Below are 21,040 nucleotides of genomic sequence, written 5' to 3'. Positions count from 1 at the left end.
AAAAAAATGCTATTTCATAGTTACCTGACAGCAGAAGAAAGCAACGAATAGCTACAGAAAATGTGGCTTTTGCCATTGTTTTTGTAATTTAAATTATTGGTATATATGTAATATATGGCTCAAGAGTATATTATATAATTCAGTCTCTTGGGGCAATTTGCTAGCTTTTTATAGGAGTGGAGAAATTATTAGGATCAATAGTGTAGATTGCTTTATAAATTGTAATAATTTCTCTATATATCTTGTAATATTGAGGTTACCATATATTTATATATACACAATATATTGTAGATTGTAAGGATTTTCTTGATTTTTTAGTTAAGGAAACACTAATAGAAAAAGATTTTGAAGAATTTAAATCATTTTATTTTATATAAAGTAAATCACAGGTCAGAATCTGAGACGAGGATTTGAAATTTATTATAAAAATATATTGAACCAACGTATACATTATTACGAATTTTATACGCATGCATGTGAACATTAATACTCATTATTTAATTCCCATGCATAATTACCTTGTAGAGACTATAAAGAATCTTCACGTATATAAATTATATTTGGAAGTTATATTTCATACTTAAGTAAAATTAAAATAAAGTAGTCATTTTTAACTAAATAATCTCATAAGATTCATACTTTATTTAAATTAAAATAGTCATTTTTAACTAAATAATCTCATAAGATTCATACTTTATTTAAATTAAAATAGTCATTTTTAACTAAATAATCTCATAAGATTCATAATGAAATTATATTAAAGTTAGTCCACAAGTAGGATACATATTTTTTAAAGTGTTTTTTGATATTTTCATAGTGAAAAAATAAAATAAAAGAAGAAACATAGAGAAGGAAAGGTGAAAGTTGCTAAATAAAAGTAAACTTACATAACGAAATACAAAGAAAAGTATAAGGATTTTTTTTTTCAAGTTCATGATTCTTTTCTATTTCAATGAATTTGTAGTGTATTTATCGAAATTAAAAAAAAAAACGAAATAAGCAAAAAAAAAAGATCCATATAAAACAAAGAACAAGATCCATATAAATAATTGAAAAAAATAAACTAAAGGTCACCGTTTCTTATAATTTATAATACTGAATTTTGAATGATATTAATAAAAAAAAATTTACACAAAATAGTTAGAGCTCGAGCTAGAGCTCGTCAAAATGGATGCAAGCTCGAGCTGGGCTCGCCATAAAAGTGACTCTTATAAAGAACATTGCAGAATTAATCCCCAAAGGTAACCAATCAAACTAATGAAAGAGGTATACATCTAGCCACTAGAATTAAGCGTAAAAAAATATCAAATAATGTTAATAGATTTTAAAAAACAGGGTGTTTGTAAATTTGCTGAAAAATCAACTTAAATTGAAAAAACTTAATCATGTGTGCTTAACAGATTTTAGCTTAAAGTTGATTATTTTGAGGGAAGTAAAAGTAAAATTTCATTTTGCCAACACTTAAAATAGATTATAAATAATTTGTTGGATTAAGGTTTACCATTATTAATTAAATAATTCAACTTTGTCAGCATCCTAATAATTTATTGGGTTGATCCATAAATTTTACCTTTTTTCTTATCTTGTCCGTTAGTGAGTTTTTATGTTTAGCTCGTGATCTGATAAAATAATTGAGTCCTCATTAAATTATGTGATCGTATCTCGATTAATTTTATCGTAACAACTAAACGAAGCCTAAGTTTATTGGTAAAGACAATATGTTATGTATCTATCCCCAATTCATAATTTATTTTTCTTCTAATTGTAAGTATATCTTCAACAACAATGTACTTTATTCAAAACAAAAGTCATTTTAACCAAGAGAGCTTACAAGTTATTAGAAATGTATTGCTTACAAGTTAAAAGGACCAAAAAGTTAATTAAATGTTTAACAGGGATAAGAACAGAAACAAATTTCGCCGGGGAAGCCCGGACCAGAAGCACGACAAAAAGCCGTGGCTTTGGATCCATGACGCTTTCGACATGCGTCCCAGCAATTCTGTGATGCCTCTGACCTATTGCACTGTACATCCACCGATGTAAGCCCTTCTATACAATCTTTTGCATCAACGGTCCAGATTTGCGCTGCACGTTCATCATTTTTTTCTCATTATTTATTTATATACGTGAGTAAACATATTATATAAACGTAGTAACGTAATAACAAGTCCGTAACCAATGGTAATAAATTGAAAGGGGTACCTGATAACAGGAGAACAGTGTAGGTTATGAAGCAAAGAACCGAAATTTTCGAGTTTGCCATTTTTCTTTTTAATAATTCAAATTTGGTATTGATAATTTTGTTCATATATTTTGACTCTTTTATAGAGGACTCAAGATTTAGATTTTGTTAATTTGCTCAGAAATATCACAATCTGTCAAGTGGGTTTCCATGTAATAATTATTTGTTTTTACTCTTTACATAAAATAAATAATGAATGATGTGTAACTACCATTAATTTTTTAGCCATATAATAGATGATTTTTGTAATAGAAAAAATCATTATCTTCAAAACATATAATTTCCAGTATAATTTGTTTAATCAAAATCTAAGTTACAACAAGAGAGCTTTCTTATGTTTCCTAAGAGATACTGAATTTTTCCAAAATTTTATTCGAATCGAGTCTAATTAATTATATTTTATTTAATTCGGGGAAAATAATCGGCTTAATTAACTTAGCAAGGGTAGGAACAGAAACAAATTTCGCCGGGGAAGCCGGGACCAACTGCCCGGCAAAAGGCCCTTATCGACGGTCCATGACGCTGTCGACACGCGTCCCAACAATTATCCGATGCACGCGACCTTATACAAAGTACATCCACCGATGTAAGCCCTTCCATACATTCTTTTGCATCAACGGTCCAGATTTGCGCTGCACGTTCATGTACGCATTTTATATGTAATTAATTATAAATTATTATTCTAGTTAACCAAAATTAAAACCATTCTATTTTAATTAATCGTAACTAATCTTATATGAAGAAAATGTATATATGTATTTTAATTTATAGAAATAAAGTCATAAATGGATACCTGATAACAGGAGAACCGTGAAGGTGACGAAGCAAAGAATCGAAAACTTCGAGTTTTTCATTTTTTCTTTTTTTAATTACTAAAGAATTCAGTGTTAATAATTTTGTGCATGTTACAAACCTTTTTATATAGGGACTGAAAATTGATGTGAATTTGCTGAAAATATATCAAGAGATCTATATTTTAAATAACATTTATTCAACAATAATAATGACGCATGGGTTGTCAGAGAGAAATATGTGTAACTACTATTATTTTTACACTCCAATTCATTTAATGAAATTGGATTAGAAAATCGAAGGGAATCGAAAAGCATGTGTATTTAATCAGTTAATCTCACAAATGAAATTTAATTATGACAAATTAAAATATTTGGCGTGAAGTCATCAAATTTGGTGACTAGCCGTTAAAATAATCATGTGTAATATTGGTTCGAATAGTTAAACTAATTTTAGAGTTGGCCAACAAAACAAACCTGTTTTTCATGTTATATTAATCCCAATTCATTCATTCAATTACCAATTCAAATTCCTTACTCAAATCAAAATTCTCTCATTATATATAATTAAATATTTAATTAAAAAAAAAATGGGTGTGAAAACTGCAGTACTGATCATCTTAGTGATGAGTGTGTTGTTGAGTAACAGAGCCAGAGCTCAAACAGGGTGCACAATGGCGATGGTGAGCCTCTCACCGTGCCTTAACTACGTCACCGGAAATTCAACCGCCCCATCAACGTCGTGCTGCAGCCGCCTCTCAACCCTGGTCGACTCGCAGCCGCAGTGTCTCTGCGCCCTTCTCAAAGGCGGCGGCGCATCCTCTCTCGGCATCGCCATTAATCAAACCCTAGCCCTCGCTTTGCCCGCCGCTTGCAACGTTCAAACCCCTCCAGTCAGCCAGTGTAACGGTCAGATGCATACATACACACACACTATATTGTTTCTCTTGAGTTTATTGCATTCAAACCCCTATATTATATTGAATTGATAAAAAACTCCCATTGTTATAAATATTATCAAATAAAACCCAATAATGAATTTTTTTAACCACACAACCCCTTATAAGATGCACTTTTAGGGGTTGAATTATAAGGGTGTTTTTGCTAATATTAATAACATGGGGGGTTATTTAACAATTAGGATAAACATAAGGGTGTTGAATGCAATTAACCCATTCTCTTTACCATTAGTCTATTATGATTATTTGATGTTTATATAATTAATGAAAATGCAGTTTATTTAACTTTAATGTGATTTTGATAAAACAGCTGTGAATGGACCGGCAAATTCCGGCCCCGCCCCGGCTTTGCCGCCTTCCGATGACGGTACTCTTGAAGATCCACCATCAGACTCCGATTTTCCATCAGGTACTATTTATTGTAAGGCGTTGTTTGGGTGCCACATATAATATGATTAAGCCAAGATAAGATCAAAATTAGTCGAATAATTATTAGACTTAATCGAACATCAAACTGAATCCAATACTTTATTCGTTAGTTACGACCTATCCGTCCATCCAAACAAAGCCTAATCACCTATTGGAATTTACACGAATGCAGGGGCAGGGTCTAAAACCGATGATGGTTTCTCTGTTGGAGGAAGCAATAACGGAGCCAAATCAAGTTATGTTGGTGTATTTCTCTTGTTAGCCTCGTCGTTGGCATTTTCGGGAACCGGATTTTAAGAATTTGTTGCAGCATTCATTCGATTGTCACGAACTTCAATTACTTATTTAAAATTCTTTCTATCACTATTCACTACGAACCGTGTAACTGATTTATGTTCGTGTCTTCGGTGTAGTATTTGTTATATTAGTGTGGTTTCGTTGTAGTAGACCATACATTGTTTGTACCATACATATAGTTCAAGAAACACGGATTTATAAAGCGTGTGTGTTTGCATTCAATGAGACAATTTTAAGACATTTCGACTGAATTCAACAGCTCACGAATTTGCCGAGCACATGCGCTCGCTGGCTAATTATCTATCCATTTATTTACATAGCAATTAATGAACCTACTAATTAAAGTTAGTTTTTCCCTATAAAGTACCTGCTAAAAAGTTGGCAAAAATAAATTTCATATCTATTATCTACTACTCTTCTTTTCATCAAACTTAAAGCACCAGCATTCATAAGTTGAATGACAAACCTAATAAAGAAAAATAAAAATAATAAAATACAGCATCATCAAAGAAGATGGAGATTATAATTATAGGATTATTGAGTTTAATTTTTTCGGCATCTCTTTCGTCAGCCGTGGAGGAGAAACTTGACTGCAAGAGCACAATATCCAGCCTAATGCCGTGTTATCCTTCGGTTACGGATGCCAGCTCAGCACCTTCTTCTCAGTGCTGCAATCAGCTTAAAAACGTGCTTGAAACGCAACCCCTATGCCTTTGTCAAATCCTAAGCGAAAGCGGTTTTAGCAGTACTCGTGTTTTGGAACTCCCTAAAGCTTGCAATCTCCAAACTCCACCTCCTTCCAAATGCAACTGTAAGAATCTTTTTTATATTATATTACTCCCTCTTCTTTTTCCTTAATTAATTCGTCCGAAAATAAATCACACACGTCGATAAATATTTCGTAGTCTTAATTTTTTTATTTTTTTTTCCGGATTAACAGCTCCACCAGGACCGCCAGGATCTAATAGTACTACACCTCCACCACCAGCTGGTAACAAATTTTTATCATATGTTAAAAAAAATTCCAACAATAATTTGTTATTTTTCTTTTATTTTTATTTTTATTTTATTTTTGCAGGATATTCAAGCAAGATTACATACTCTGTACTGCTAGCGGCTGCATCATTTGCTGGAGTTGTGATAGTGATCATTTGAGCTGATTTCATCCTGACCGTTGATCATATATAGTTTGGCGATTACATTGTCGTTTGGTATAGCTTATGTTTTTCGACGTATCTTTGTCCTAACTCTTGTATAACTTCCTCTGGGAATGAGATGTACTAATAAGAGAGTTGTCTGATATTTTTGAACGCAATATTTGGAACTAAATATTTCACATTCATACTACATAATTAATCAATCCTTTGAACTCTTTTTTAGATGAATTCATGTCACTAATTCTCGATTTGAATTACTTTTCGATTTATTACGATAATCGAAATCCATTTTATTAAAAAATCATTGAAAATTATACTAACTCGAAGTTAAACATTCAAACTAAAATATATAGAAAATGGGTAAATTACAACGGACGCCTGAGGTAAGGTCTATTTAAAAAAAACTCATCATTCTCCTATAATTACAATTACACCCCTGCAATTTGTAGATTTCTTACGTTAACACCCTTATGTGGGTGGGTGGACGTAAAAAACTTACAAACTGTAGAGAACTGGATGTAATTTCTATAAAATGAGTGGGTTTTTTCGTTAATCAACTTTACTTGAAAGGTTGTTGTAATTTACCTAATACACTTTTTGCAACCTAAACTCTGTTAGCATAGGCTATTAGTGTACTTTAATAACTTAGGCACTTCTACAAATCCATTGACTTTAGCAAATGTCTTAATTTAATCCAAAATTGGTCCACCTAATTACAAATATAAAGTCAACAATACAACGAAATTAATAATACACAACTATCATATTAATAATAATATTTAAATAGAAAAATTATATAATTTCGAAAATATTTGATGCCGACTTTTCAATTATGCATGAGCACCACATTTGATATATTATTTGCCCTAAAATACATAAGACGTAATTAATTAAAAATAAAAAAAAATATGTATTGTGGTTTAACAAAGCATTAAATTAAATGCTTTGTTACAGGTGGAAACAGCTATGCAAAAAAGTACCCACAAAATTGACGCATAAAAATCCCATTCGTCCAATCAAATTTTTTTCCCTAATCAAATAGATTTTATTATAATAATTTTTGTAAGAAATTACAAAAAAAGAAGAAAAAATAGTCTGAAAAATCGAATTGACAAGAAACACGTGCGAGGCACGTGACACGTGGCAACCAAAACTGAACACCCTACAGCAGGGGCAGCGAGCATGGAATATCCAAATGCCCCAATTCCGTTCCCAATTTCTATTTCTGAGGGTAAACTCTTTTACCTAATATTTTTCAGACAATTCTGATTTACGGACTTTTCGAACCTAATTCATCTCTTCAAGAAATGTGTTCTTTCACATTTATATAACGTTTTTCATCTCCACACACTTCGTTTTCTTCTGCAACTACCGGAAATTCAGACAATAGAATTTTATTATTTTTTTTTTGTTTATTGCGTTCGTCATCTATGCTCAAAATTTTGGGAAAGTGGAGCTGAAATCTTGTTTCTCGATCGGATTATTTGTTAATCAGGTACGTTTTCGTTTTTTTCGTGTAATTATTGCCGTTTATTTTGATTTATGGGTTGCGCTCAAATTCGATATTTTATCCTTGGATTTAGTGAAGTAACAGTGATTTTTTATTTTTGATTTTGATTTTGATTTTCTCTTGTTTAATTTTCATGTAAACACAGTGTGAAATATAGATTTGTTCTGTACACTTTTGGGCAAATAGGTGCATGGTTTTGATAATTTTGGATTAGGGTTATTTTTAGTGATACATTTTGGGGGTTCTTTCAAAATATCGGGTCTCTCATTTTGCCTGTATTTGCATTTGTTTGGTTAAGCACGTGCATTTCACTCGAAGTGTGTTAAGTTGATTTTTAATTGGAACGAAATGATATGTGGATTATTTCTATGTCTTATTGAATTTTGTGCTTGTAATTCACAACAGTTGTATAGGTTTTGCATCTGTTTTTCGTTTCCAATTGGCCGAAATTATATATGAGAACCAAATAAGGAAACGTTGGTGCAAAATGCAAATATTGATGAGTTGATGTGATAATATAATCATGATTAATTTGAAAAGGTTGGACGAATATGAAAATTGCTGCTGTTTCATGTTGGAGAGGGTATAGAACTTTGTTATCTACAGTTAGGATGCATTCTCATATGCCGATAATTTGGCAATTGCCGATCTTATAGATGCTATATTAAGTGAATCTGTGAAAAAATAAGATGAAAATACTAATCGAGGTGCCAAAGATCTAAATTCAATTTGAACATTTATGGTTTAGTTGTAGATACAACACTAACAGCTTGCACGCGCTTCTCTATCTGATATTTACATTTTGCTTTTGCGATCGGGGATATATAATGTCACTTATCCCTCCACCCTCTTTTTCCATGTTTTCAAATACGGAAAAGGTTTTCTGAATTACGATAAATAAGTGAGCATCCACGTGTAAACATTGAACATGTAATCCTTCTTGAATTGCTTTTGTCTTCTTTAGTGACAAGGCAGTTAGATCCAGCTATCAACACGTGTGATCGATTTTAGTTATAGAGTATCTCTTCTATTTGATTGCTGTAGAATCCATGAAAGATTATGATTGACTGATTATTTAAGACAGAGATTGAGGGGATAATTAAGCTAAATGGAACAAAACAGTAAGCATCACCGCATTGTTATATTTATAGAGATAATTACCATATCAGTGAGGACATTGTATCGATATAAAATAGCCAATTTCTTGGTGATTACATAGGAAGTAACTAGATAATTGTTTTGGCATCACCCATTTGCCGACAACATTTAATGCATATGAGCATACTGATTTATCCATGAATCTTGATCGACTGTCAATCTTGTTTTACTTGGCAGAGTACTTTTTTTGCCTTGATCATGTGATAATGCTTAAGCTGAATCATCTCAAATTATTTGTGTTGAAATTATCTGTATTTGCTGAACGGCCAAGAGGCTTTGAGGCTCATTAAAAATGCATATATGAGCTTATTTTTTCATTATGTGTATTGAAAGATAAAAGAGCTAACATCTTGCTTATGATCCGATGATTTTGTGGTTGGAATATCCAGGGGGTGGGGGTGGGGGGAGAGTAATATGTTGATTTGTAGATAGTTAAGGGATAAATATATGCTTGTTATCTTCATACTGTACAGTTACTGCAGTTCAGTTCTTTCGCTATTTACTGTATAGTGTCTCAAAGCTGAAAGTAGACCGAGCTGGTTATTTGGAGACTACAATCAACTTGGTTAGTTTTAAAATTTTCAGGGTCATGGGTTCCAAATAGTCGGATGTTTATGTTTGGTGAAGGGGAAATTGTTTTTTTATCGAGCTGTCACAGTGTATCTGATGACCATAATTTTCTTCCTCACACCATCACTGAATTAGTAAAATTGACATCTTTTAGAACGTAGCAGCTTCTTGTGATGTTTCAGGCGACTTTATTTCTAGTTTGGTTTCATATAATGAACAAATTTAGTTCATACATAAAAGGGCCTGCTCTGAATTATTCTCATTTATGATAAACAATCTATGTTAAACTCATTTATTCATCGACTCTCAGGTACAGCAGCTACTCATGTCAGAACTCATCGAAGGTCTCCCAGATGCAGTAGCCTTAAGATGCCTCGCGCGGGTTCCGTTTCACCTCCACCCCAATTTAGAGCTCGTCTCCCGTTCTTGGAGAGAAGCCATTCGCAGCACCGAGCTCTTCAAAGCCCGTCAAGAGGTGAACTCAACCGAGGAGTTCATATGCGTGTGCGCTTACGACCCGGACAATCTGTGGCAGCTCTACGACCCTCCTCATGACCGTTGGATCACCCTCCCCGATCTGCCATCCAACATCCGCCACCTGGCGCACTTCGGCATAGTCTCAACGGCGGGAAAGCTGTTCGTGCTGGGAGGCGGAAGCGACGCCGTGGATCCCACCACCGGCGACCAGGCCGGCTGCTTCGCCACCGATGAGGTCTGGTCCTACGACCCGGTAACTAGGCAGTGGGCCCCGCGGGCCCCTATGATTGTACCCCGGGCCATGTTTGCTTGCTGTGTATTGGACGGTAAGATCGTCGTGGCTGGTGGTTTTACTGACTGCAGGAAGTCGATATCCAAGGCGGAGATCTACGATCCTGATAAGGACACATGGCAGCCGATACCGGATCTCCACCGTACGCATAACTCAGCTTGTACTGGAGTGGTTTTGGAGGGTAGGGTTCATATCTTGCACAAGGGTTTGTCGACGGTGCAGGTTTTGGAGAAGAATGTTGACCAGGGTTGGACCGTCCGTGATTGTAGTTGGCTGCAGGGACCAATGGCGGTGGTTAAGGGGAAGCTGTATGTAATGAGCCATGGTCAGATATGTAAGCAGGAGAGGGATTCGAATAAGCTAGTTGTTTCTGCCTACGAGTTCCGTAGGAGGATTGGTTTTGGTATGATTGGTTTGGGGGATGATATCTACGTGATTGGTGGGGTTATTGGTCCGGATAGGATGAACTGGGATATCAAGCCGTCATCTGATGTGGATGTTTTGACACTTGGCAGCGAGAGATTGGTTTGGCGACAGGTGGCGCCTATGACGAGGTGCCGTGGGACTGTTCTTGGTTGTACACAGCTCAGAATTTAGAAGAAGAAGAGTATATGATGGTTCTTGTTGTTGGGTGTTTGGACTTACTTTTTTTTTTTGGGTTGTCCAATACTTGGATGGAGAGGCATTGCAATTACCGAATTACCCCTCTTCTAGTTTTTTTAGACTACATTGGTATCAGCTTTAGTAAAACTTTGGATGGATATTTTTTTTTTTTTTGGATTTTTTTTTTCTATGTTATGTAATTGCACCTTGTATGAGTTGTTTCTACATTTATATCTGTTGATGCATTTGTTTTGTCTATATGAACCAATTTAATTGCATAATGCGGAGGGCTGCTAATTGAATTTTGTTAAGTTCATGGGTCATTAGTGCAAGAGTGAAATATTTAGTGGGCTCATCACAAAATAGTGGGCTTAGACCATCCTCAAATGAAAGTCCATTAGGCTAAGCTTATAACAAATTGGGCTTTCAGCATCCCCAAATTAAAATAAACCCTAGAAAAACCCTAGCTCTCTGCAAACCACGATCGAACGGAAATGGAGGACACTCACATGGAAGAAAGCGAGCAGAAGCTTGAATCGGAGGTAGCTCCAGCCCTAATTGCAATCCACCCGAACCAAAAATTCATATCCGTCTCAATTGGATCGGAACTCCGGGTTTTCAATCTCCAGTAAGAAAAAGGAAACATTTTTATCCGTTATTTAATTGGGATGAAGCTTGAATTAGTACAGTTAAACCATTTTCTGCGTGGTAATTATGTGATTTTTTCTTAAGAGACGGTTCTGGAGCTAAATTACTGGATGACAATGGAGGGCATAAGGACTCAATTCGGGCTATTCGATTTAGTAAAAGCGGGCAGCTTTTTGTATCTGCTGGAGATGATAAGCTTGTGAAAATTTGGGATACTAATTCTTGGCGTTGTATTTATTCTGTGTAAGCAAATTCTACTGAAAAAAATCTTTGTTTGCGATGAATTCATTGAGGGTTTACTGAATTTTCTGCAAATTGTTTGTGGTTATGGAAATAGGGTTTCAGAGAAGAGAGTGACTTCTCTCGCAATAAGCAGTGATGGGAAGTTTGTGTGTTTTGCGGATAAGTTTGGTGTCGTATATGTTGTGGATATAGGAGATCACAGCTGTGAAAATCAAGCTCCCCTTAGTAAGAAGGCTGTTCCGATTCTTTCCCACTATTGTAGCATAATTACTCGACTGGTAAATATCCCTCTTCTTGAGTATTTTATGTTATGTATCCATTAAGTTGAGCCAATTAGGGCAATTCCAAGTGTCGGTTTTCGGCTCACATTTTATGGATTTTCTCTTGCTTGCGATTAATCATTACATATGTTCTGTTTAGGAGGGAGTTAAGTAACTATTAGCCTAATTGCTATGCAGGAGTTTTCGCCAGATGGGCAATACATTGTTACTGCAGATCGAGACTTCAAAATCCGTGTCACTGTGTTTCCCAAGGAGCCATTAAATGGAGCTCACGAGATACAAAGTTTTTGCCTCGGTCATACTGAGTAAGTGTTATTCATTGTAACTTGTTCACTGAGATTGTGATAACTAGATAATGTTAATAATAAATGGTTTTGGCTTATTTCGTTACCTCTGTCCTTAAGACTCACATTAGATAACTGTAATTTGTAAATTGCTGCTTTTGTTCTCGTAGAAGTTTGTCCTCTAAAATATATGCATGTTACTATTTGACTTTTGTATTTTTTAATCCGTGTTTCTGTTGGATAATATTCTTGATTTGTTTCTGAAACTTGCTCTTATGTATTTGTCTCCAGCTTCGTTTCGTGCATTGCATTTGTCCATTGTCAGGATTCTGCGAATCAACTTTTAGTGTCTGGAAGTGGCGATTCAACTGTGAGTTAATAGAATTTCCAAATTTGAAAATATATGATGATCTCGTCTTTCCTGAGCTAACCTAATCGTGTTTGGCCTGAAGGTTCGGTTATGGGACTATGCATCTGGTTCTCTGCTTGATACGTGTGATGTTGGAGCTAAGGTAGGCGGATAACTTTATTTATTTTTAGCAAAAAAATTAAATATACTAACCCCATTTATTTTCACCTACAAATTTACAAACCCATAATTTTCAACAAAAGTTTGCTCTAATTTGATCATCCACGTCAAATATTATATGAATTTTAGATTTGCAGAACATTTGAAATTCGAACAAATTTTAATCATTGGCTTTTGTTTTAATTCTCTATATTCATAAAGGCAGGACTTTTAGATTCTAATCAAGGACAAGACGAGATCTTGCCCGCGGTTACCGATCTCTGTGCAACCTCTGATGGTTCACTAATTGCTGTGGCTATCCAAAGGTATATGTAATAATCATTAATCACTTCAGACAAACCTTTAATGAAAAAAACCAACACTACTAATCCTTCTATTTATCACTAAAGCTTGCCAGGAATACTGCTGCTAAATTGTAACCTCTCTTCAAGAACTCTCTCTCTATCCAAAGTAAGTCAAAACACATCAGTTTTAATTCATTAACGACACCAACACGTAAAAAGACTAATCTACCCTTGTCAATGTCTACTGCAGGTGATTTCTGTTGACGGAGAACCATTCATCCCAACGAGCATTGGAGCTTCCTCTTCAGTCCCGTTGTTATGGATGGTCATGGGTGCTTCTTCGAGCTCACAGCCTAATAACAATAACAATAATAATAATAAAGATTCTACTGCACTTTTGGCTCGTGTTAGGGTTCTTTCTGGATTTGATTTCAACGGCCCAGATTCAGTTTCAAACGAGACGAGGGTTTTAGAAGATAAGGAGGTTCCTTATTCGGACCCGCTTCTTCTAGAATTGCAAGGGAAATTGTGTATAGGCGAAGAAGCTTTCTCCACAGCTGCTCAAGCAGTGAAAATGTCGATGCGTAATTTGTTAATCAAGAAGCATTACTCGGCCGAGAGAAGGGAGGTCAGAAAGAAGGGCAGAAATGACAAGAAGAATCAGACACCATTATCGTAATTTTCAGCAGATAGAGACATCAGGGAGATTCATGTAATTTTACTTTCCTTACCCTATTTATTTTTCTTGAATTATTATTTTCTGAAATTTGGGGCTGGCATTTGTATACAAAAAGGTAACAATTTGACATTTGATCACAAGAATTGCAATTTGGTGAAAAAGACGTTTCATTTAATAATTTTAGAGACGTGCGTTTTTTTTTCAATATTGGACCTTGTCTTTTGCCGGCCGGTGTTCTAATGGTAAATACATTTATTTATTTCTAAAATTATATTAACTGCGATTGTATTTATAGAACAAAGATGGAATATTTATTTTTATTTTTCCCTAATAAGATTTAATCATATCTAAGGCTCAATAACATAATTATTATCACGTGGGTTTTTTGTCTTTTACGATACAAAATTGAAATCCAAATTGAGCTCAACAAATTTCACAATCTTGAAAGTTGTTTGTCGCATTACTGATCGAATTTAAATGACAAATTACAAACCCCTCTATGAAGGAAACGTATACGAATAAAAAAGTTCTTCTCTTATTATTTATTTATTTATTTTAATTTTTTAAATATGACGTGTACAAAGTACAGGTGATATAACCAATAATGCAATGGATGTGAACAGAAGAGAAGACAATAGATATTAGTCATGAGAGCTGATTGAATAAGAAACCTTGTGGGCCCCATTTGACACCATAATTGTAGACCTATTATAAGTGATTTCTTTTTTATTGCAAATTGAAATTATATTACCAATTAAAAATTAATGAGAATAAAATTTTAAAATTAAATATTTATATATACATATAAATTATGTAATGTATGAAACATAATAAGAAAAAAAACCACTTAGCCAAAGATAATTGGAAACGGTTGAAGACTTTAAGTTATAGGTATATGGGAGCCCACCAAATGGGGATGACGAATGGGATAAAGACACGTGTAAGTAGGGACAGAAAGGGACATGGTTTAACTGTGGTACCTACTTTAGTTGATAAAATTGATGATTATTATTTAGTAGAAAGGGAGATGGCCCTGCTTTTGTATCAGATTCAGATGAGCCGATTAGTCATAATTAAACACGTAATTAAGGATTGGTTTAGTGTTCTAATTCACTCTCCATCCAGACACACACGCTTGTCCTGAATTGGTACAATATTTCTTGCAACTTTTATTATTATTATTATTATTATTATTATTATTATTATTATTATTATTGATTTAATCTTTGGAACAATAAATAAATCAGTTTCTTTAAATGAACAAAACTTGACGCCTTAAAAAACAAGAGTTCCAGACAAAAAAAAAAGAAACACTGACAAAAATAATTACGTGTGTTGTTAACAAGTGTCTGAGATTTAAATAAGCTGTGCTGAAATTATATTGATAGCCTAATTCAATGTGATCTTATCTTCAATCATTACACCATTCTTTTTTTTTTTCTTTAAAAAAAAAAAAAAAAAAAAAAAAAAGGCAAAGGTTGTTCTTGGTTTGACTAAGCCATTTTACAGTACGCAGATACTTTAATATTTTGAACATGATAAAGAAAGAGTGATTAGAAAACGTACAACCATTCAAGGAAAACTTTCAGACTAAATAATAAAATATAAAATACATATTATATATATTTCGTGTATGTATAATTCTTGATACCGCAAATGTATGAAATTTGTCAATACTACTACTAAGTAAATGATTGATACGTTATCAAATAATAAATTCAATAAATATATATATATATATATATAATTCCAAGTTGTATGAGAGGATACGTGTAAAAACTCTCCATCACATCTTTTTCTTCTGCAGATCAAAAATCAAAATATCTATCTACTAGTGCCTATTGGCTATATCACAACACATTTTATCATATATATATACATTTATACATATATATTAATAATTATTTATATATATATATTTGAATAATAATAATAATTATAATAATTCTTAATTATGCAAAGTCCCAGTACAAGGGCCACCATTCCTAAATGATGACACAATTTATCTGCAAATAAATTGATGGTTCTGTGGGGGTGGGGTGGGGTGGGGTGGGGGTAGGATTAGTGCTTGAATTTAATATAAGTTTTGAAGAATTGTGGGGCTGGTTTGGTGCATGTTGTTTTCTATAGGGATCACTATCTAAATGTTGCATCACCAGAATTTAATCTTACTTGAACTTTTGTCTAAAACAATAATTCATCCTCCTCATCTCTTTTATTTTAATTCCTTCACATAATAAATCTTTGACTTTATCTATTAATAGTACAAAATGTTGAAATAGTATTCAATTTCATTATTATTATATAATAGTAATACATGTATATATTCTATTATCCAATAAAGATTTGTTTTATGCTAAATTCGGTGTATTTCAACGAGTTATATTATATTTCTATCGTATACAGATTCATACATATTTTACATAAATTTGTATGAATTTATATATATGTGTATGTGTAATTGTGTATGAAAAAAAAAAGAATAAATGGCACATATATTTTTTTAGATGAAGCTTCGAAAAGGTTGTTAATAGGATAATAAATAAATGACTAGTCATTTAAGTAGTAGGTTTGTGGTCATTAAAAAATATTTAAATGCTAATATTATAGCCTATAAGTTATTTGACTATGTTGATAGTACAAAAAAATTATAAGAGAAATTATAAAAAAATATTATTATAGAAATTCAAATACTACTCATAATTGACTTATTTTCTTATTTTATTATCATTAGTATATATTCAACGTCCTTAATCATATAACATTGTATCTTTCTATTAATAATTTATTTATTTATTTTTTTCAAAATTTTATCATTCGCCAAGGGAATATGGAATTGTGTATAATTCCAATATTAATAATTATCCGAAAGAAAAAAAAATAAAAAATAAAAAAATTACAAAGAGAAAGGACCTTTCAGTATTTATGCAAAAACCCACTAGCAGATGACCCATTAAAAAAAAAGCACGAGGCAAAGTTACTTTACCTCATGGCCCGACCCGCTTATGGGCCCAAAAACGGGTGGGTCAGCAATTAGTGGTCTGCTATGGTGCACGGACACGGATACGTGGACACGGTGATACGCGGATACGGACACGGTGATACGACATTTCCAAAAAACTAGGATACGGACATGTGGGGGATACGCGTAAATATAAAAAATATAGAGGTATATTTATAAATAATAAAAATATAGGGGTACATTTATAAATTGTAAAAAACATGTATAAGTCGTCATTGCATAAGAGAACCACTCGCCCTTGTTGCTCGTGTTCTTGATTGCCGTCGCATGCTAGACTTTTGGAGTTTTTGGTGGACTCACAAAGAAAACAGAGAAAATGTGTATTACAGAGAAAATAAAATGCGCATTTTTTTTATTAGAGCTCTCCTTTACAACGTAAGAGAAGTGTCCCAATTTTTTAAAATTGTGGACACTGCCCGATACGGGTGTCCTACTTTTAGCGAAATTACGACACGGCCCGACACGGGTGTCCGAGAAGTGTCCTGGAGTGTCCGAGTGTCCAGGTATCGGATACGGGGACTCTTCACCTTCTAGAAGTGTCCGTGCAGCATAGGTGGTCTGTTATACTAGACCTGTAGTAGAGAGTAATAAATAAATAAAACAAATGAAATTAGAAATAATTATATAATGTCAAATCAATTTATCATCATAGGGCATGCCTGCTACTATTTTTTGATGATGTTGTTTTTTTATTATTTATTTTATTGCTCGGTAAAACTTATATTTAAACTAAATTCAATTTAATTATATTTGGTATTATAGATGCATGATTAATAATTTTTTCGTGGTTTGTTAATGACGTGTTACATATCATTAAAAGTATACTCACTTTTTCTTTTTGTTATTTAAACAGCACTTTATATTTATTTAACTTGAAAGTGGATGGTTCAAATCTTTTAACAATTATAAAATAAATAAATAAATAAAAAGCTGAGACTGTCAGAATTCAGCTGCAGATTCCAATTTTTTTTCTATGATCGAATTTAATTCTTGGAAATATTAAAAAAAATACAAATTTACTTTTTCTGAACAGAATTTCTCAACCCACATAATAATTCCCATTTAATTTGACTTTATTGCTTTTCTTTATCACACTTTAAATCTTCTTTTTATAATAAGGATGAACCTATCTTTTCATGATTTATTTAACTTTTATCATGATGTTTAACCTTTGGTAGGGGCAAATGTAAGAAATTTATAAGGTAGAGGGTGCTGTATATAATTTCTATGAAAATAGGGTTTTTTTTTGGTAAATACTTAACTTTACCGTGGTTTTTTGGTAAATTGGGATATTGTATAAGCGGACACGTGGAAAGTCAAGAAGAGCAGTAGTTTTGTACTAGCGAATGAAATGCAACTCAGCTTTAGGATAAATACAATAATAATTACCCGGTCAGATATGAGATACCTGTGAACATGTCGTCATCCGGTCAGCATTTTTTAACCTACGAGTGCGTGCATTTAACCTCCCAATAATAACCCTTCTCTCTCTCTCTCTCTCTCTCTCTCTCTCTCTCTCTCTCCTTTTCTTCGTGTGTATGTGTGTGAGAGAGAAAGAGAGAGTATAATAATAATAATAATAATAATAATAATAATAATAATAATGGGTCAAGTGAAACAATAACGACAAAAGATAGAAGAAGACAAAAGAGCCCACCAGATGAATAAATAAATAATCAATTACAGATGGATTAAACAAATAGATAATAATACCTTAAAATTAATTAATTATTGTTGGAGTTGAGAGAATTTAATTAATCAAAGAAAATCTTTTGATTGTTGAAATTAAAAATTAAAATAGATATGGTGAGATGTAATTATATTATATTATTAAATGGGAATATTCATCTGCGCCTAACATCATATAAAAAAGCCACTTGCAAAATTATAATTTCAGTTGCTTTGTTATTTATATTATTGGGATTACCTCAATTTTAGAATAATACGACTTTTTATATTTTCTTTTAATACAGATCATTATTAATTAGTTATTAAATATAATTAAATTGCAAGAGAAATGAATGCTAAAGTCCAAAGGAATGAGAAAATAATTATCAAAGTTAGAATCAGGTGGGCCCCACCTTTATCTTGCTGGCGTTTCCATTTCCCATTTATTTATTTATTATTATTATTATTATCTATTTAATTATTTAATTTAATTTAATTTTAATTTTAATTTTCACCGTCTCCTTCTTCTCTTCTGCTCTCCTTTAAAAAGCAGCAAAGGCAGCCATTCTTTTTCCTCTGTTTCTGTTCTCTCTCATCTCTCTCTCTCTCTATTTTCAAAAATTTTATCTAATCTCTGTTTATTGGATCTTCTTGATCATTAATTTAGAGCTGATGGATTAAAAAAAAAAAAAAGATTGGGCCTTTTTTCTGTTTCACCATTAACTCAGTGTTGTCTGTAAATGGAGGCTAATGAGATTTAGCAGGGCTTTTTCTGTTCTTCATTCAACTCATTTAATTAACTTTCACTCCTTTTTTTTTTTAATTATTTTAAAATTCTTTTTTAGTGTATGAATGATAATTTTGGGCTTTTAGCCAAAAACCCTTTTGTTTATTCTTTGTTTTGTGACTTTTGCAGCAGCTACTCTCATGGTGTTTTAACCAGGTTTGCTCTTCTTTTTCAAGAATCCCCTTTTTGCCCTTTGTTCTTTAGGGATTCATCATCAATTTTTTTTTTAAATTTTTTTTTTTTTGGTTCTTGCAGTTGAAAATTAAATGCTGAGGAATAGATCTAGAACAGTGACGAAGAAAGCTCTAATGGCAGATAACAATTCCCCGACCAAAACCCCATCTTCACCAATCTCCTCATTTTTGGGTTCTCCGAGGTTTTTCAATGGTTTTTTCTCCAAAAACATATTCGACACAGAAATTAGCATGAGCCCAACTTCAATTCTTGACAACAAAACCCCTACTTCCAATTTTGCAAACCCATTCAAGAAATCCCCACCTGAAACAACCACCATCATCAACAACAACAACAAACAAGAAACACGTGCCATTGGCCTTGCCCTAATTGATTCAATCATCCAAGAAAACATGAATCAAGATGGCAAATTACTCAACCGAATGGTTCTACTCGGATCAAACCTCAAAGTCCACATCCCACAAAACAATACCACCAACAATCCCACACCATCCTCGATTTCACCGATCGAATCTCCGAAATCACCGACGGATTTCGGGATCAAAACCCGAAACATTTCTCAGTTGTCGAGCCCTGTTCTTGGAGGAAAGGATCTTGGGAGGCAGTTGTCTTTGAAGGAAATGGAGCTCTCCGAGGATTACACACGTGTGATAACTCATGGCCCGAATCCGAAAACAACTCACATATATGATGACTGCATTGTGGAGAGCAGCTGTTTGGATGAAATCAAAACAACAACAATTAATAATCATAATAATAATGGATTTCAGACAACAGATATTATTCCAAAATCTTCATCAATGGATTTCATGAGTTCTTGTCACAATTGCAGACAGATTCTTGGGCATGGCAAAGACATTTACATGTACAGGTTAACTCTCATTTCTTTTTTCTTTTTTATTTCTTATTAATTATTATTGTGAATTAATCAATATTGTTAAGGTATGAGCCCAGAAATAATTGGATCCCTAAAGTGAAACCTTTTGCCATGTTTGGACATAATTTTTTTTTTATTTAATTTTATGATTTTGAGTGAATTATTGAACATCAATGATTGGTGTCACATACATCTTATTTTAGTGGTTACTGTTTACTTAAAAGCCTGTTGGTTGAATTGCAATTATTGAAGTGCAGTGGACCGGTCCAACCAAGTTATTTTAATGATGTTTAATCGAGTCACCGGTTTATTATTTGAAATGATTCAATTTCCTTCACATTTAGTAACAAAAGGCTTGATCTTGATAATTTCTCCGATTTTCCTGTGTCGTATGCGTGACTATAGAAATTCGTTCGTTTTCAGGGGTGAGAAAGCCTTTTGTAGCGATGAATGCCGCTGCCAAGAAATGTTTTTTGATGGAATGAAGAATCGTGAGTCGAACGATGCTTTCTAGAACTCTTTTGTATTGCTTCACTTTGTTACTTCAGAGGGATTTTAGCATCTTCAAAAGGGATTTTCTCGGAGTGGGGGGGAAAATTCTATGTGAAATACTTTATTTGTTTCTGATTTTTTTTTAATTTTTTTTTTCGGTTTCGTTTCTTGAATTGTTTTTGCTGTTTCTATTTTAATCACCCTCTCCCTTTGCATAAATACACAGATAATGGGACGCTGAGGTTAGTATTGATAAATAAATAAATAAATAAATAAATAAATAAACCTATCAGAGATTTTATGATGTATGATTGATGAATTTCTCCTTTGTTTTTTATTGATCGAGTCATCAAATAGTCGTGGATATTGATCGTCTTGTGTAGCATCAGGACCGTCCGTTACGATCGATCATACTTGTGGTTCGAAAGTCTATTTTGTCCTTGGAGAGAATCGTCTAAAATACTATTGCTAACTATTAAATTATTTTGCAATACACAATCGTCCAAAAGACCTCTCCTTTTCAGACATAATTTACGACTTACATTAGCCACACGCCAATGGGGTTG

At 33.2% G+C, this 21,040-nt stretch overlaps 5 protein-coding genes and 1 long non-coding RNA gene across 6 annotated transcripts; 5 read left to right on the top strand and 1 right to left on the bottom strand.

Annotated features, from left to right (window-relative positions):
- Positions 1 to 1,775: 1,775 nt before the first annotated feature.
- Positions 1,776 to 2,303, bottom strand: LOC148770880 (uncharacterized). The gene is made up of 2 exons (XR_016030994.1): positions 2,203 to 2,303; positions 1,776 to 2,085 (listed from the first exon to the last, which is right to left on the bottom strand). It is a non-coding gene; the product is annotated as an uncharacterized LOC148770880 (long non-coding RNA).
- Positions 2,304 to 3,386: 1,083 nt separating this feature from the next.
- On the top strand, positions 3,387 to 4,940 carry LOC105953100 (non-specific lipid transfer protein GPI-anchored 5). Its single transcript, XM_012976734.2, has 3 exons — positions 3,387 to 3,942; positions 4,303 to 4,401; positions 4,594 to 4,940. The coding sequence occupies exons 1-3, from the start codon at positions 3,624 to 3,626 to the stop codon at positions 4,716 to 4,718; spliced, it is 543 nt and encodes a 180-aa protein (XP_012832188.2). The 5' UTR covers positions 3,387 to 3,623; the 3' UTR covers positions 4,719 to 4,940.
- A 173-nt stretch (positions 4,941 to 5,113) lies between these two features.
- LOC105953111 (non-specific lipid transfer protein GPI-anchored 5) lies at positions 5,114 to 6,033 on the top strand. Its single transcript, XM_012976745.2, has 3 exons — positions 5,114 to 5,529; positions 5,659 to 5,709; positions 5,797 to 6,033. The coding sequence occupies exons 1-3, from the start codon at positions 5,232 to 5,234 to the stop codon at positions 5,871 to 5,873; spliced, it is 426 nt and encodes a 141-aa protein (XP_012832199.1). The 5' UTR covers positions 5,114 to 5,231; the 3' UTR covers positions 5,874 to 6,033.
- A 939-nt stretch (positions 6,034 to 6,972) lies between these two features.
- Positions 6,973 to 10,730, top strand: LOC105953132 (Galactose oxidase/kelch repeat superfamily protein). The gene is made up of 2 exons (XM_012976766.2): positions 6,973 to 7,370; positions 9,424 to 10,730. Exon 2 carries the CDS (start codon positions 9,439 to 9,441, stop codon positions 10,477 to 10,479), a length of 1,041 nt encoding a protein of 346 aa, XP_012832220.1. The 5' UTR covers positions 6,973 to 7,370; positions 9,424 to 9,438; the 3' UTR covers positions 10,480 to 10,730.
- Positions 10,731 to 10,910: 180 nt separating this feature from the next.
- TRM82 (Transducin/WD40 repeat-like superfamily protein) lies at positions 10,911 to 13,638 on the top strand. Its single transcript, XM_012976755.2, has 9 exons — positions 10,911 to 11,113; positions 11,218 to 11,376; positions 11,471 to 11,654; positions 11,835 to 11,962; positions 12,233 to 12,311; positions 12,394 to 12,453; positions 12,672 to 12,775; positions 12,860 to 12,920; positions 13,005 to 13,638. Exons 1-9 carry the CDS (start codon positions 10,980 to 10,982, stop codon positions 13,431 to 13,433), a joined length of 1,338 nt encoding a protein of 445 aa, XP_012832209.2. The 5' UTR covers positions 10,911 to 10,979; the 3' UTR covers positions 13,434 to 13,638.
- A 4,962-nt stretch (positions 13,639 to 18,600) lies between these two features.
- Positions 18,601 to 20,782, top strand: LOC105953141 (FCS-Like Zinc finger 8). The gene is made up of 3 exons (XM_012976778.2): positions 18,601 to 19,066; positions 19,166 to 19,976; positions 20,406 to 20,782. The coding sequence occupies exons 2-3, from the start codon at positions 19,177 to 19,179 to the stop codon at positions 20,494 to 20,496; spliced, it is 891 nt and encodes a 296-aa protein (XP_012832232.2). The 5' UTR covers positions 18,601 to 19,066; positions 19,166 to 19,176; the 3' UTR covers positions 20,497 to 20,782.
- Positions 20,783 to 21,040: the final 258 nt, after the last annotated feature.

The sequence above is a fragment of the Erythranthe guttata genome, chromosome 4 (assembly GCF_056151865.1).
Source record: "Erythranthe guttata isolate IM_541 chromosome 4, IM_541, whole genome shotgun sequence".
NCBI classification, from domain to species: Eukaryota; Viridiplantae; Streptophyta; class Magnoliopsida; order Lamiales; family Phrymaceae; genus Erythranthe; species Erythranthe guttata.
Note: the sequence above shows the minus strand (reverse complement) of the source record. Positions and strands in the feature narration are given on the sequence as shown.